Source organism: Pelophylax lessonae, assembly GCF_965119305.1.
Source record: "Pelophylax lessonae genome assembly, chromosome: 3".
Classification (NCBI taxonomy): domain Eukaryota; kingdom Metazoa; phylum Chordata; class Amphibia; order Anura; family Ranidae; genus Pelophylax; species Pelophylax lessonae.
In genome coordinates, this window is record NC_138770.1 from 406,103,720 (window position 1) to 406,120,257 (window position 16,538).

At 40.4% G+C, this 16,538-nt stretch overlaps 1 protein-coding gene across 1 annotated transcript in view; it reads right to left on the reverse strand.

Annotated features, from left to right (window-relative positions):
* Positions 1–16,538, reverse strand: part of TRAPPC3L (trafficking protein particle complex subunit 3L) — a 132,819-nt gene that overhangs the window by 78,664 nt on the left and 37,617 nt on the right. The window contains exons 2-3 of the mRNA XM_082251701.1: positions 5,243–5,290; positions 893–990 (exon numbers count right to left, since the gene is read on the reverse strand). Of these exons, the coding sequence (XP_082107827.1) occupies positions 893–990; positions 5,243–5,290 (146 nt within the window). The remainder of the gene's footprint in view (positions 1–892; positions 991–5,242; positions 5,291–16,538) is intronic.

Here is a 16,538-nt window from a genome sequence, read left to right on the forward strand (position 1 = left end):
CTGAAAAAGATGATGTCTGGATGGGAGCATATGTTGTTCTAGAACTTGGATATACCTTTCAGCATTGATGGTTCCTTTCCAGATGTGTAAGCTGCCCATGCCACATGCACTCATACAACCCCATACCATCAGAGATGCAGGCTTCTGCACTGAGCGCTGATAACAACTTGGGTTGTCCTTGTCCTCTTTAGCCTGGATGACATGGAGTCCCAGTTCTCCAAAAAGAACTTCAAATTTTGATTCGTCTGACCACAGAACAGTTTTCCACTTTCCCACAGTCCATTTTAAATGAGCCTTGGCCCAGAGAAAACGCCTGCGCTTCTGGATCATGTTTAGATATGGCTTCTTTTTTGGCCTATAGAGTTTTAGCCAGCAACGGCGAATTGTGTTCACAATCCCTGTCACAACATTTTTGGAATGTATAGCTCTCATGAAATCCAAAATGAGACAATATTTGGAATGGCATTTCAAAATGTCTCACTTTTGATATGTTATCTATATTATATTGTGAATAAAATATAAGTTTATGAGATTTGTAAGATTAGTCCATTCCTTTTTACTCACAATTTGTACAGCGTCCCAACTTTTTTGGAATTGGGTTTGTATGTATATATATATATATATATATATATATATATATATATATATACATATACACATACACACACACACACACAGATAGAGAGGGAGATTGAAAGAGAGAGAAAGAGAGGGAGAATGAGAGAGAGAGAAAAAGAAAGAGAGAGAGAGAAAAAAGAGAAAGAAAAGAGAGAGAGAGACGCATTCAATAATATTATACTTTTTTCAATCTACATTTGCTATTCATTTTTACATTTTAAATTTAAAAATTGTTGCAGCAGGCAAAAAAAAGGATTCCAAGAAAAATACTTACATTGTATCCAAATATTTGTTAATTTCCTCATCGCTGTCATAATCTTTACACATCTGTGCCACTAGTGCACCATATGTAAGAACAAAAAGATCTCTGCTCTGTAAATAGAAAAATATAAGGATTTTTACAATTTATGAATTTTAATTTAGCCAAACACGTAAAAAATGCTTTAGGGAACTAGGGTGACTTTCAACATCAACTTTTGGCAACCTGCCACAATAGAAATTGTAACCACTAATATACAGTATATACAGTTTATATATATATATCTATATATACACGCTATATTGTCAAAAGTATTGGGACGCCTGCTTTTACACGCACATGAACTTTAACAGCATTCCCGCCTTAGTCCGTAGGGCTCAATATGGAGTTGGCCCACCCTTTGCAGACATGGATGAGCGAGTTTGGGGTGGAGAAGAGACTGCGAGCCAGGCCTTCTTGTCCAACATCAGTGCCTGACCTCACAAGTGCGCTCCTGGAAGAATATTCAAACATTCCCATAGACACACTCCTAAACCTTGTGAACAACCTTCCCAGAAAAGTTGAAGCTGTAATAGCTGCATAGAGTGGGCCAACTCAATATTGAACCCTACGGACTAAGACTGGGATGCCATTAAGGTTCATGTGTAAAAGCCAGGTGTCCAAATACTTTTGACAATGTAGTGTGTGTGTGTTTGTGTGTGTGTGTGAGATTACATATCTAGCCAATGGGCGGAGCTTCGGGTCTATTTTCAAATGTATTCCTCTGACTAATTTGCTCCTTTGTTGCAAAAAGACAAAGCCATGTAGTTCAAGCTTACACACAAATAATAACTCAGAATAGTGACTTATCCCTTTTTTGATTGTGGTTCAAGTTTTCAATCAGAGCCAGTCTGGAAGAAAACAATACTGGTATACTGGTATGTTCTGGGAAAACTGTGTCATGTATTACATTTGTATATGTAAATAAAAAGACGTGTATTGTTTAAAATGTACTTATAAACTTAAAAAAAGAAAAATAAACAAATTAAGATAATTTCATTTTAAGCCTGATAAAGTTAAAATGTTTTACAGACCTAGGTTGGTAGGGTGGGTAGAAAGCCCTGGTGCCCATTTTTTTTTTTTTGGGGGGGGGGGCTAGATTGCATATTTACCTGTGGCAGCAGGGGCCATTCCCAGGCCAAGAATCATCTGAGAAAGGAGTATGTTAATCTTCCACATGTCTCACTCAAAGTCTGCAGCTGTGGATACTTTTCTGTCCATAAATACAACTTTATAGATAAGGTCTCACTGCGATTTTTATTAATGTGTTTTGTTCCCCAGGAGATAAAGTGCATGTTGTTCTTTTTTCCACCCTCTATGTGCTTGCGGTTAACTGCAAGGTCGGACAGGACACCCCACCCCTCCAACAACCCCCCCCCCCATCCCAACTGCTGCTCCAAACGTAAGGGTAGCAAGGAGATGGCTGCTTTGACAGATAACACAAGTAGTACTTGGAGATGGAGGAAATTGCCATCTGCCATCTGTCAAACAAGCCATCTCCTTGTTAGCTGCATTGTTCCGGTACCTGTGGGTGGAGAAGAGGTATCTTTTCTGGCCTCACAGCTAGTCTTACGAGGACCTTGAAAAAAGGGACAAAGTACAACATGTACTTTGTCCCCTGGGGAACAGAAAAAATAAAATAAAAGATTCTGAAACTCTGGCCACCATTTTGAAAACAGAGTCATCATCCAAAGAGAGGATTATAGTACTAGCAACCATCTCTGAGGTTTAGGAGTGGCCCCACAAATCAGCTTCAGGTAAATCTGAAGATTTTGGTGTATTTAGAGCTTCTTTAGGACATCATCACAGTCATTTCATCTGAACCAGTAAGTTACAGCCTGGTGCTTTACTAATAACTAGTGATATTACTGAGCTATTAGATTTTGCATGATTCCTAAACTTGGTTTCAGAAGTCTTTAATCATAGGGGTCAGGTCACAGATATGGACATATCAAAATGATGTCCTTAAATGTTATCTGTTTATCACAGCTGAACTCACATATTATTCAAAGAGTTAAAATGTATTTTTAGATTGTCAGACTGGGTGGGAGACCCAGACATTTTATATTCCCTTATGCCCAGTACACACTATAAGAATATCGGACCAATAATTATCTGATTTTTTTTTTTTTTTGCATGCCATTTTCAAATTGAAAACCAATAGGTTACTAAAGTTACAAAAATTCTCTTATGACAACTTCGGAAAGTGAGGTAATATAATGTAAAGTTTGCGGTCCTACTTGTTATTCATCTGCTACTGTATACTTACATGTAAGTTACTACTTTTATTAATAAAATTCCTACTTTTAGGGCTCTTTCACACGGACGTTCCGTATGTCCGTAAATCACCCCATCCGTTTGCGGGTGATTTATGGACATAATGAATGTCAATGGGATTGCGGATGTCAGCGGATGAATATCCGCTGACATCCAATTTTCATCCTTTCAGTTCTGTTCCGTTTTTTGGAACGGAACAGAACCCTATAGGGGGCTCTCAGTAGAAGTCAACAAGACGAAACGCGTCAGAGCCAATGTGCGCGGTCGCCTATGATACCTACATCACGCTGGACATCTTCCATGTTTCCTATACATTCGGGAATTGGATTTGGTGGTCATCCAGCGTGCATATGATTTTACTCAATGCCTTCACTCTGTTTGCCTTCTTGTAAGTAGACATCTGGAGGAGAGAGGGGCTCAAGTTTGTCGTGTGTTTTCCATTAATAAACTGTGTTGCGGAATTACACTATTGTTGCCCCTACTCTGTTCATTTACATGTGGTTCTGAACGGAGCATCTCTGGGAAGGAAAGAGTACAGTGTTTCCAGTTTCGAGTCCAACACCTGCTGATTGGTGATGATTTTGAAGGATCACTTTTCACCATTTTCTGGTGAGTTTTGAGTATAGGGGGGGAGCACGAAGTGGTGGTGGAAGTCTGGTGGTTCAGTCAGGACCTCTCACACCCTTGCCCTGTCCAATGGACTGTGTATAACCCACTGGCTCTAGGACTGGATCACTTATATTCATATGTGATGTTGAAGGACTTGTGTTAATTCACTGGAGTTCTTTTTTTAGCGCTGCTAGTGTTTGGATATATTTTAATATTGAGCGTTTTAATATTCTTAAACACCTTTTACACTATTTTTGTTCCGTTTAAAAAACGGAACGGATGCAAAATCGGATGTCAGCGGTGTCATCTGCTGACATCCGCAATACCCATAGACATACATTATGTCCGTATATCATCCGCAAACGGATGGGATGATATGCGGACATACGGAGCGGATGACACAAGTGTCATCCGTGTCTGTGCAAAAAAAAAAAAAGCACCGGAGCGGAAGAAAAAAACTGAGCGGACGTGTGAAAGAGCCCTTACATACTATACCATGGAGATGTTTGCTTGTTTTACATGAGCTGACCACTCACCATTATGGAGGATTTTCCCAATATTGGATAATTTTGAATGCGCATATCATCTATTAAGGTGAGCGGCCACTGCACTCACAGTGCACGGAAGACACTTTTTTATTATATTTTTCTTATATTTTTATTATTGATTATAACCATTCAATGGTTGTGGACTTTATATTAATTCTGATATCTTTTTTCACATTTATATGGACTTTGATTATCAATATTCCTTAAAGAATTCTCACTTGTATTGCACAATTTTTACATGATTTATCATTCGCCTGTGTTCTCAATTTTAGTATGTTTTGCACTTTATTTGTGTATACACATTACTGGATTTGAACACTTTGTTTGATTTGTTGGTCCTCATATGCTATATCTGGTTTTTGCAATAGCGCTGATTTTTTTCTTTTTATCTTTTTTATTGTATGTGGTGACACTACAGAAATTAGCTGCTATTGTTTTTTATTTATTTATTTGTATTTTTCTTTTATGCTTGTATTTGGATCCTCCCTTTATTTAATCATTTTTTGGTTAGCACATTGGTTCATTGTACTCATCTTATGTAATGTAATGTATTGTATGCTAATGTTTCGTTTCCGAGCATGCGTGGTCTTGGTCACACAATTTGTTTTGTACAAATACCATATTAATTACATGAAAATTGTTTGTTCTGTTATCTTATGAGAAAAATTTTCATGCTTTGGATATTTTCGCATGAACTGTTGTGACTGGCTCTCGAAAGCTGTGCACTAATAATCAGATTATCGTACAATCGCTGTGAAATCTGTGTGTTTTATCTTCTCATCATGTACTAACTATTAGCACTCCTGGCACTTTGCAGTAAAGTACGCTGCATTAAATACCACTGATTGCCTTTATTTACTTCATATTTTAAGGCTGTTAGCATCATACTTACTATATGATGTGCTGTGGCAGAGGAAGAGACAGCTGGTAAATGCCAATCCTAAAATATTTGAAGAAACCGCAGTTAGCAAGGGGAATCTGGCTTAATACAAAAAGTATTGCAATCTCCAATATGTACATTTTACGACCACTAACTACAACATTCCCATCAAGTATCCATGTAGGTTAGTAAAGAAAACTCTCCCTCTCTCTCTCTCTCAAATTCTCCCCAAATTGCCATTCTCTACTATTTTATAAAGGCTGGTAAATAAACCAGTTTTAGGTTTACATACTTGTATGGGAATTCATGTGTGCATGCTTTATAGGAAATAAAACTGAGGTCTCACATGACTGGTGTGAGCCCTCCATGGTATAATTTTTTTACAATGCATGCTTTGAAGACCTTTGTTAGGCTCAGAGTGAGGATGTTGGTTTGCGTATTTGAGTTGTGAGTCTTCCTTTGTTTAGAATTAAGCATGTCTACATAGCTACATACTTACAGGACCATAAAAATGTACAAGAATAACCACTGTAGAGCCAGAACAATTTTTGTATGACTGCACTTCAACCATTCTTAGGCTGGCCGTACATATACGGTTCCATTGCTTCTGAACTGGCCGAGATTCGGACCATAATGGGTAGGCTGAATGAACCAGGTTGATCGATTGATTAACTTGGGTACAACCAGCCTGATGGATTCTCTAGTGATTCTCACTAAAATTATCACTGCTATAGCCACTAACGATAATCACTGTCTTCTGTCTGCCGGGAGAAGACAATTGCTGATTTCCCTGACAACACCGCCTGTGTTGATGGGGGAATCGTGCAAATTTCTTTCCTGCAACCCGTGGTTGCAGGAAAGAAATTTGAACTGTGTATGGCCTGCCTTAAACATTAAAGTGCATTCCATCAAAGAACAAAATATAGAATATTGGAGCTTACTGCTTCTTAGACTCCTGTCCTAGGGTGACAATGCTCACTTACTGCACTGTATCTAAGGAGAAGGAGCATTGTAACTCTAGAACACGACTATAGAACATGTCTTTCTTGCTTCATCTCCATAACATAGGAGCCCGCAGAGAGCTGCGAACATTGCAGCACAGGCAACATACACAGGAAGTTATCAGCTCACTGGTTTTCTGGTCGGATGAACAGGTTTTTGCACATATCGAACAGATATAACATATCTATATCTATATCTAAATGGTTTATTTCACAGATAAGGAGGAAGGGTTTAACAGATAAGGAGGAAGGGTTTAACACATAAGGAGGAAGATTTTAACAGAAGTTCATTGTGGGAGTTTACATATCATGTATAGCCCTCCTTATTCTGTGAAGCAACCATTTGATATTTAGATCCTTTTACATGGCAGATGGAGTTTTCTATAGGGAGTAAACTTATTTTAACATGGGTTTGCTTTTAATAGCATTTAGGCAGCAATAACCAAAAAAACAAAAACGAATATCATATTTTAGAACTTATTTCACAACTAACATTTAACATGAGGTGGCACACAATGGTAATTTAGCCATTTATGTTCATTTTAAAGATATCACCTATATCTAACATGTATAATTTGATTACTCACCAAATTACCCTGTCTGTGTTGCTGCTGGAGAGTTCTCCTCACTTCCTGTTTGGTAAATTGTTGTCAACAAAGCTGCCAGATATGGTTGTACACATGCCACATGCCAAGCAAAAAAACTATACTCGCTGAATGCGACCCATTCAAGTCACCAGGGTAAAGGCCCAACAGCACCAGCAACTGCATGCAATGCACACAGTTGCAGCGAATTGGTGCAGGATAGTCTCCCTATATGGTCCTATAGACTTCAGGAGGAGTATCTGTAGACACATGAAATACAATTTTTGCATGTTTTGCATGCATTTCTGCACTTGAAAAAAATGATCTGCACGTCTAGAACTGCTCTTCTCCTCTTGCTCAGCCCAGGAAATAAACACCTAAAGCTGGAAACATGTGCATAAATGCGTGCACAAAGCTTGTGAAATGCCCTCAATGCATATATTTACACATGAAAAAAACACATAAAAATACACTTCAAAATCACCAAAAACATGCACTGCTCAAGTATGAATGCAGGCTTGAATATTTCACACATGATCAGGCCAGGTCTCCAAGGACATTGGATGATGTAGCCGAATATCCATGCTCTACCCATGTTGTACCTCCAAATGTAAAGGGGGGTGGCAGCATGGGAGTCAAAGTGTAGGCAGGGGCAGTCAATTTTCTCCGCTGCAGGTGGCACTCAACTGCGGCAGCAATACAGACGGAGAGGAAGTCAAGAGGAACCTAGTTCCTCTATGGTTTTCTGGGTCACAAGGGGGCAGCTATCTGGATGGATGCTGGTTCCCCATGTGATTCTGGCTGCCATCTTGAGTCAGGCCAAGTCTATTGAAGACCCTGGTTCCTGGGCTTGGCACACATTTCGCGTGTGGCTAGAGTAGGGACAGGTTACCCGCCTGGCAGGGAAAATGCTTAGCGTCAGGTAGAGGTTCCTGAGGAGCGGGGAAAGTGGAGGGACATGCCATCCTATCTGGAAGCCTCCCCACTTGGGGAGGCTGTTTCCACTTGCCATCCTATCTGGAAGCCAGGCTGCCCCTCGAAACATATGCTGTCGACACACCTGAGGCCTACTTCTACTGAAACATCGCTGTTACATGCTGTGAGTGTTACCGGTTGGGTTGCCTTCCTGCCTGATAAGGAAAAAGAAGAGAAAGCCCCTTTTAAGTGCAGCATGTATATACAGTTTATTGGGTCCGGTATAAAAACACTTGCAAGAGGTAAGATCAATGCACGCTTATCATAGGTAAGCACGATTTAGGTAATCTGGTGCGTGGGAGCGGCTCGTGGTGGTTGACTTATCAGATCTGGCAGGTTAAGCCAAGGACCCTGGCTTGTGTCCCGGGAAAACTGCACATCGATCTGGAGTGCATCTGGATGGGCAGATGTCACGTCAGGAGAGAGGATGCCTCGGTGAAAGATACTAGCAGGCTACACGCTCAGAGCCGACTGCTCCTTCTACTTCACTCTACAGAAGGCTGCCATTAGTGCATATACATCTGGATTTTACAAGGGAGTATAACAGATGCCTATGGACTTTTAACATTGTCCTATCTTGCGCCCATTAATCTCATGTTCTGTTTGCCTTCCTGCCTGGTCTGTTGTGTATTGCCAAACGTTCATTACAAAATATATTTCCATTTCTCTGCACTGGGGCTCTGAGTGTTTTCTGGCACCACACAACACTGCACCCACCCACACTTGGTGGCAGTCGGCAGGATATGTCCCTTCTTGCAGCGGATGTGGAAGGCGGAGCGGGAACCATCAGGACACCATTAAGATCGGCCATGATGAATGTATGGGCTATTTGCTTCAGTAATCGCTGGTAGACCTGACATTTGGCAGACATCAGAAATGCATGTTAAGTGTCTTCCTTAAAGCCTGTGAACCTTTAGCCTAAAAACTAAGGTAAACTGTCCTGTTAGTTACGTCATGTCAAAAAAATGTATTGATCAAGTATCCTAAATTGTATACAAATCTCAGCATTTTCAATAAAAATTAAGGCCATGCATCTTCCCATAAGATGCATTTCCTTCTTGCTCCTGTCTGTGTGATTGATGGGCTCATTGACCATTTTGGAGGTGGGAAAGGTTCGATCAAGTTTCCAATTTTACAGGAAAAGGCGGGATGTGTATATATATTTAGCAGTCACTGGATGTATTGATTGATGTGATTTGCAGTTTTCAATTAAGCTAACTTTTTCTTATGTGCTTTTTAATCCTATGTTAGATCTGAATTGGCCTTGCTTGAGAGAAGATTACTTTAACCACTTACAGACCGGAGGATTTGGCTGCTCAATGACAAGGCCCTATTTTGCGATTCGGCACTGCGTGACTAACGAAAAATTGCGCGGTTGTGCGACGCTGTACCCAAACAAAATTGACGTCCTTTTTTCCCACAAACAGATCTTTCTTTTGGTGGTTTTTGATCACCTGTGCGATTTTTATTTTTAGCGCAATTTGAAAAAAATAACAATATTTTTCACATTTTTTTATATGAAATTCTCAAAAAAATGTAAAAATCTATTTTTTTAACAATTTAAGCCAATTTGTTTTCTGCTACATATTTTTGGTAAAAAAAATCACAATAAGCATATTTTGATTGGTTTGCGCAAAAGTTTATTGCGTTTACTAACTACGGGAAAGATTTATGTAATTTTTATTGTTTTTTTTTTAACTAGTAATGGCGGCGATCTGCGATTTTTTTTGCGGGACTGGGACATTGCAGCGGACAGATCGGACCCCTAACTGACATTTTTGACACTTTTGGGGATACCAGTGACATTACTACAGTAATCAGTGCTATTAATAGGCACTGTTACTGTAAAAATGACAGTGGCAGGGAAGGGGTTAACTTTACAGGTGATCAAGGGGTTAAGTGTGTCCCTAGGGGCGTGATTCTAACTGTCAGGGGGCGTGGCTTGTGAGATCATCACAGAGACATGCGATCCTACACAGCAGGATCACATAGCCTCTGTGATAATCTAAGGGAGAATGACAGACGGCTGTGTTTACATCAGCCGTCTGTCTTTCTCCCTCAGCTGCGGGAGATTGTGAGTGACCGGCAGCCATTGGAGCCGCCGGTCACACACGCTGGCTCCCCAGCTAACGAGCGGGGGCGGGAGCGCGCCGCTGGCGGTGCTCGCTTGCTCCCTACAGCCCCCTGAGCGAGGGACGTAGTACTACGTCACTTTGTCCAGGAGCGGCTGTGGCGGGCGGTCGTTATGTGGTTAAATGAGGTGTGAATTCTGGGACCTAGCATTACCTCTCTTTATTGTGGGCAATCCAGGTATTTGAGGTAGTAGCAAATTCACAGAGCTAATGTTTCTTTATATCTTTCTCAGAATGGCATAAACAGCCCGAAGAGACTGCGTAAAGAAGTACACTGTGTGCACAATTTTTAGGCAAGTGAGTATTTTGACCAAATCATCATTTTTATGCATATTGTTCAACTCCAAGCTGTATAAACTTGAATGCTTATTGGATTTAGGCATATCAGGTGATGTGTATTTGTGTAATGAGGGATGGTATGGCCTAAGGAGATCCACACCCTATATCAAGGCATTTATAATTACTAGGCAGCTTCTTTTCCTCAGACAAAATGGGCCAAAAAAAGAGATTTAACTGACTTTGCAAAGTCAAAAATTGTAAAAAGTCTTTTAGCAGGATGCAGCACTCTTGAAATTGCTAAGATATTGGAACTTGACCATAGAACCATCGAATGTGTTGTTGCAAGTTGTCGACAGGGTTGCAAGAAATGTGTTGAGAAAAAAAGATGCAAATTAACTGCCAAAAATTTGAGAAGCATTAAACGTGAAGCTACAAGGGACCAATTATCCTCCAGTGCTGTCATATGCCAGAACTGCAACCTACCCGGAGTGCTCAGAAGTACAAGGTGTTCAGAGCTCAAAGATATGGCCAAGGCAAGGTAGGCTGAAACCTGACCACCACTGAAGAAGACAAATAAGTTGAAACGTCAAGAAATATCTGAAGACAGATTTTTCAAAGGTTTTACGGGTTTTATGTCTCTGGGAGGCTGTGGTTTCTGCTGCACAAAAAGTTGATCATCAACAGATCAAGAAACTAACAGATTCTATGAATGGAAGGCTTATGACTGTTATTAAAAAGAAGAGTGGCTATATTGGTCACAGATGTATTTATCTATTTATTTATTTTACGTCAGAAATGTTTATTTGTACATTTTAAGAGTCGGTTCACACTATGGCGACACGACTTCGGGGCGACTTGAACAAGTCGCCGTACACCGCGACTTCGGCGCGGCTTGCACTGACTTCACATAATGGAAGTCAATGCAAGCCGCTCCGACTTCGACTAAAAGTAGTGCAGCAACCTTTTTTTAAGTCGGAGCGACTTGAGTTGCTCCTATTAGAACGGCTCCCATTGCACAGAATGGAGCACGACTTGTCAGGTGACCAAGTCGCCTGACAAGTCGGAGTGGTGTGAACCGGCACTAAGTGGTTTATTATTTTTACTTTAACAGATGAAAATGAACAAGTGAGATGGGATGTCATAATATTTCTGCACATAGTTTCCCAATAATTGTGTACACATCGATATTCTCCTGAAAAAGCAAAAACCTTGCTTTTACTTTCTTAAATATTAAGGTTTGTGAACATTTTGGATTGATCGAGAACACTGTAGTTGTTCAATAATGAAATGAATCCTCAAAAACACAACTAATATTTGTGCACACAGTGTAATGTATGTTCTGTTTCCTTGCACGGCTATCAAATATGAAAACTATTTTTTATTATCAAATAACTCTGCCAGTGTTGAATATTTCTGTGAGGACAAGTCTTTTCCAAAATTTCAAGGGTGCCATTGTGTATGATTATCACTCATAGTGCACTCAAATTATTATTAATGCTGCTTATGGGCATACAAAGGAAACATCGATATTTAACAGTGTAAAACTAAAAGGGTTTGGATGTGACACAACAATTTAATGGCAGCATTATGGTTCTTTTAGCTACTTAATTTAATTGAATTCCAAAAGATAGCAGAGAATTAGTGACCTAATGTCCTTGTAAATATATAGGTTGTTTTTGGTAAAGCTACCACAGTTAAAGTGACCCTGTCACCATGAGATCCTTTGTAACCTGTGCCCAGCCTGTAGGAAAAGAACATCCATACTTACTTTTCCAGTACCTTATGTCTTCAAATGTCACTGCTTTGCTATTCTCAGCTGCTGCAGGTATACTACACTTTTGAATGAGTTGAATACCTGCCCCCTCATTGTGTAATATTCTTTACGTTGGCTCGTATATTTAGTGACATTTGAGCTGAAAGAGTAAATTCAGCACACGACAAGAGTGTGGAGCACATGCGGTGGCTGGGGAGCAGCAAAGCAATGGGGTTTAAAGGCATAGGCTATTGAAAAGGTATGCAAACTGGGATTTGTTTGGAAGTGGCCTGTAGTGACAAGCTGAATTTCAAAAAACCCCCATTAATCCAATTATGTATTTTTTTCCACAACGTACCTGTACTTCGGCTCAGAGAAGTGGTTGTACCAGGATGATATGCAGCAGCAGGCATCAACCCAGTACCGTTCTTTAGAGCCAGTGGTCGGCTTTCAGAAGATAACAGCCAATGCAGCTCGGGAGCCACTCAGCCGTTATCGCAGAGAGTGAGAGGAGATGTCCACTCCTCCCACCGCCTTCTGCTGCTCTGCCCGGGTCTCCCGTCCTACCGGGAGGCCCGAGCAACCATGCGGCACGTCCGCCGGCTGGTTAGAGTCCCGAACAAAGCCATGTTCGGCTTAGACTGGGTCTACGATGTAGTAACCCGGAAGCGGTGTCATGGTGTCACTTCCGGTTTACTCGGCTGCTAACAGCGCCAAATTTAAAAAACTGTCAGTATTCAAAAATGCAGATTTCGGCATTTTGAATACTTTGAAGTGCAGTGGAGTGGTTTAGGGTCTTTTAGGCCCCAGATCCCTCCATAAAGAGTACCTGTCACTGCCTATTAATGTCACAAGGGATGTTTACATTCCTTGTGACAGCAAAAAAGTGATCAGATTTTTTTTTTTTTAAAAAGCAGTGCTAAAAATAAAAAATTAGATAAAATAAATAGGAACATTTTTTTTTTTTTAAAGAGCCCCTGTTGCCGTGAGCTTGCGCACAAACTAAAATGCGTTGTCGCGCCCGCAAATGAAAACGGTGTTCAAACATGTGAGGTATCGCCACGACTGCCAGAGCGAGAGCAATATTTCGAAAAAAATACCTCCTCTGTAAATATAAACTGGTAATCGTTAAAACATTTTTAAAGAGTCGCCAATGGGGATTTTTAAGTACCATAATTTGTTGCCATTCCACGGGTGTGCGCAATTTTAAACTGTAACATGTAAGGTATCTATTTACTGGGTGTGACATCACAATCATCTTTCACAATATACAAAAAAATTAGGCTAATTTTACTGTTTAGTTTTTTTAAAAATGCAGTGAAATTTATTTTTCCCCCAAAAATTACGTTTGAAAGAGTGCTGTGCAAATACTGTGTGACAAAATATATTGCAATTACCGCCATTTTATTCTCAAGAGTCTTTGCTAAAAAAAAAAAAAAAAAAATATATATATATATATATATATATATATATATAATGTTTGGTCGTTCTAAGTCATTTTCTAGCTAAAAATACAAATTTTAACTTGTAAACAACATGTGTCAGAAATAGGCTTGGTCCGACTCCTTAAGTGCTTAATCATTATGAAAACCTGTAATATAGGAAATATGAGGCTGCGCTTCCAATCAACAACTGAAAATGCTAGCAGTCTGGGTGTCACTTGCCTAAACCAGCATGCAGCTAATAAAGTCCGTAGAAAATGTGAGATTCTTGAACTACATACTTGTTCTGGGTCAGTAAATCAAAGCATTACACTTTATGGAGCCAATTAACAGCCAGACAGCTAGCATTTTCAAAATTAAGGTTCATCAATAGCAGCCTAAATATTTTCTCATTGCAGATGCACTTTAATCATGTTTATGCAACTATTACACTTCCCGACCGCCGCCCGACTATATACGGTGGCGGTCAGCCCCTCCCAGGCAAAGTGACATACCGGTACGTCACTAGCCTGGGAGGGAATAGGGGGCGAGCGCGCGCCGCCGGAGGCGCGCTCCCGCCCCCGCTCGTACCCGAAGAAGCCGCCGCGTGTGACCGGCGGACCCGATGTCCGCCGGTCACTCGCGATCGTCGGGTGGAGAGGGAGAAAGGCAGGCGGCTAATGTAAACAAGGCCGACTGTCATTCTCCCCTGTGTAAAAGCACTGATCACTCGGTCCTGCCACATCCAATCACAGTAAGAAACACGCCCCTAGGGACACACTTAACCCCTCCCTCTCCAATAAAGTTAACCCCTTCCCTCCCAGTGTAATTTTTACAGTAACAGTGCATATGTATATCACTGATTACTGTAGTAATGTCACTGGTACCCCCAAAAGTGTCAAAAATGTCAGTCAAGGGTCCGATCTGTCCGCCTGCAATGTCGCAGTACCGCAAAAAAAATCGCAGATCGCCGCCATTACTCGTTAAAAAAAAAAAAATGACAAAAATCTTTCCCTTAGTTAGTAAACGCAATAACTTTTGCGCAAACCAATCAAAATAATGTGAACCAAGTCTTAGTGTATGCTTCATTAGCAACAGGTATGTGTTTGGTACTTGAATTGTTGACTTCTTTTTACTAAAGGGATATAGTCCCTGTACCTGTATTTCTATTAGTAATTTTTTTATATCTTCAAGATATTGTACAATTCTTTATATCTAATAATGTCACCTATAAAACAATCTTAATATATTTATATCTCAAGGAATAGCTGCTAATGCAATTAAACACTTGACTAAAGAGTATTAATGAACTATAAAACCAAAGAACTATTCTTTTTCTCATGAACTGTGAAATTGTGTAGAGTGATGTCTAAATCCTGTATTAAAAACTTAATAGCCGCACCTTAGCATCACTCACAGACATCTGTTAAAACAAGTTCATTTTACAAGAATGAAAATATCTAGAAGTGTAGTGCTTAAAGTGGTAAAATGTGTTACTGCACACCAAAAACTCCAAGCATAATATGTAACCAGCAGCAGATAAGAATAATATTTATAATATGTATAATATGGATATATATCTGTACACTGCTGTGCACCCCTTTACCCTCTAAAGGCTATTAGGGCCCCCCAGAGGACAGGTAACATTTTACCTGTAAATAAGATAGGCACTGGTCACTTTTAAACAGTCCAGAGAGCCTATTTGGATCAATAAACAACAGATAAAGACAGGGGCGTATCATGAAATCAGTAGGTACGGTGCAAGATAAAAAGTGGGCTACCGACAAAAAAAATTGGGCATGGCTTAAATTACGCTAAAATATTGGGCATGGCTTAAAGGGGGTGTGGTTTAATAGGGTCTAAGATGCCTTACAAAGTGCAGAATGTGGTAATGTTAAATAAGGAATGTACAGTGTGGAGTGTACGGTGGTGGGTAGTATGTGCAGGAGAGAGGCATGGAGTGTGTGTAGGTGGGTAGTATGTGCAGGAGAGGAGTACGGAGTGTATGGAGGTGGGTTTTATGAGCAGGAGAGAAGTGTGGAGTGTATGGAGGTGGGTAGTAAATGCAGGAGAGGAGTACGGAGTGTATGGAGGTGGGTTTTATGTGCAGGAGAGGAGTGTAGAGTGTATGGAGGTGGGTAGTATGTGCAGGAGAGGCGTGTGGAGTGTACGGTGGTGGGTAGTATGTGCAAGAGATGGGCGTGGAGTGTATGGAGGTGGGTAGTATGTGCAGGAGAGGAGTACAGAGTATATGGAGGTGGGTTTTATGTGCAGGAGAGGATAGCAGAGTGTATGGTGGTAAGTAGTATGTGCAGGTAAGGAGTGCAGAGTGTACGGCGGTGGGTAGTATGTGCAGAATGGTGTCAGTAGGGCAGTGGATGGTGTCAGTAGTTCTTTATTTTTATTTTTCATTTTTTTTACATTTGATTTTTTTGCATTTTTTCAAAATACTTTTTGGGGGCCAATGGATGGTGTCAGTAGGGCAGTGGGTGGTGTAAGTGGAGCAAAAAACAGTGTCAAAGTTTTTGTTTTTATTATCTATTATTTTTTACAATTTGTTTTTTATTATTATTTTTTTATCATTTTTAAAATATTTTTTTCCTCAGCGCTCCTGGGGAAGGGGTGTGGGGGGGGGGCAGTAGATGGTGTCAGCAGGGCAGTGGATAGTGTCAGTACAGCAGTGGATGGTGTCAGTGGGTTTTTTTCTTATAAATATATATATATATATATATATATATATATATATATATATATATATATATATATTGTGACAGGAAGTCAGGTAAATCTGTGGATGTTGTCACAGACAGGAGATACACTTCTGCTTGGGTTAGACAATTCACCAATTACTATAGGGTGTCGGCTGCAAAGGCAGCAGGAAGGTGTAAAGAAGTTGAAAGGCCTTCAGCTGTTCAGAATGAGGAAGTTAAGGCCTCTATAATTTGTCCAAAGGAAGTCTAAGGATGGCTGCCTCCTGACGCTGTGTGGGCATGGGGAGAGGAGGACAGTCAGATGTGTGCCCCCTGAAAGCTGTGTGAGCATGGGGAAGACCTCATGAAGCGATGTGCGCTGAGGAGGGTAACACGTGTGAAGACTACTCGAGGTGAGGTCTTGGATCGTTTCTATGTGAAAAGAAACCAATGGACATTTCCTGTGTGAAGGG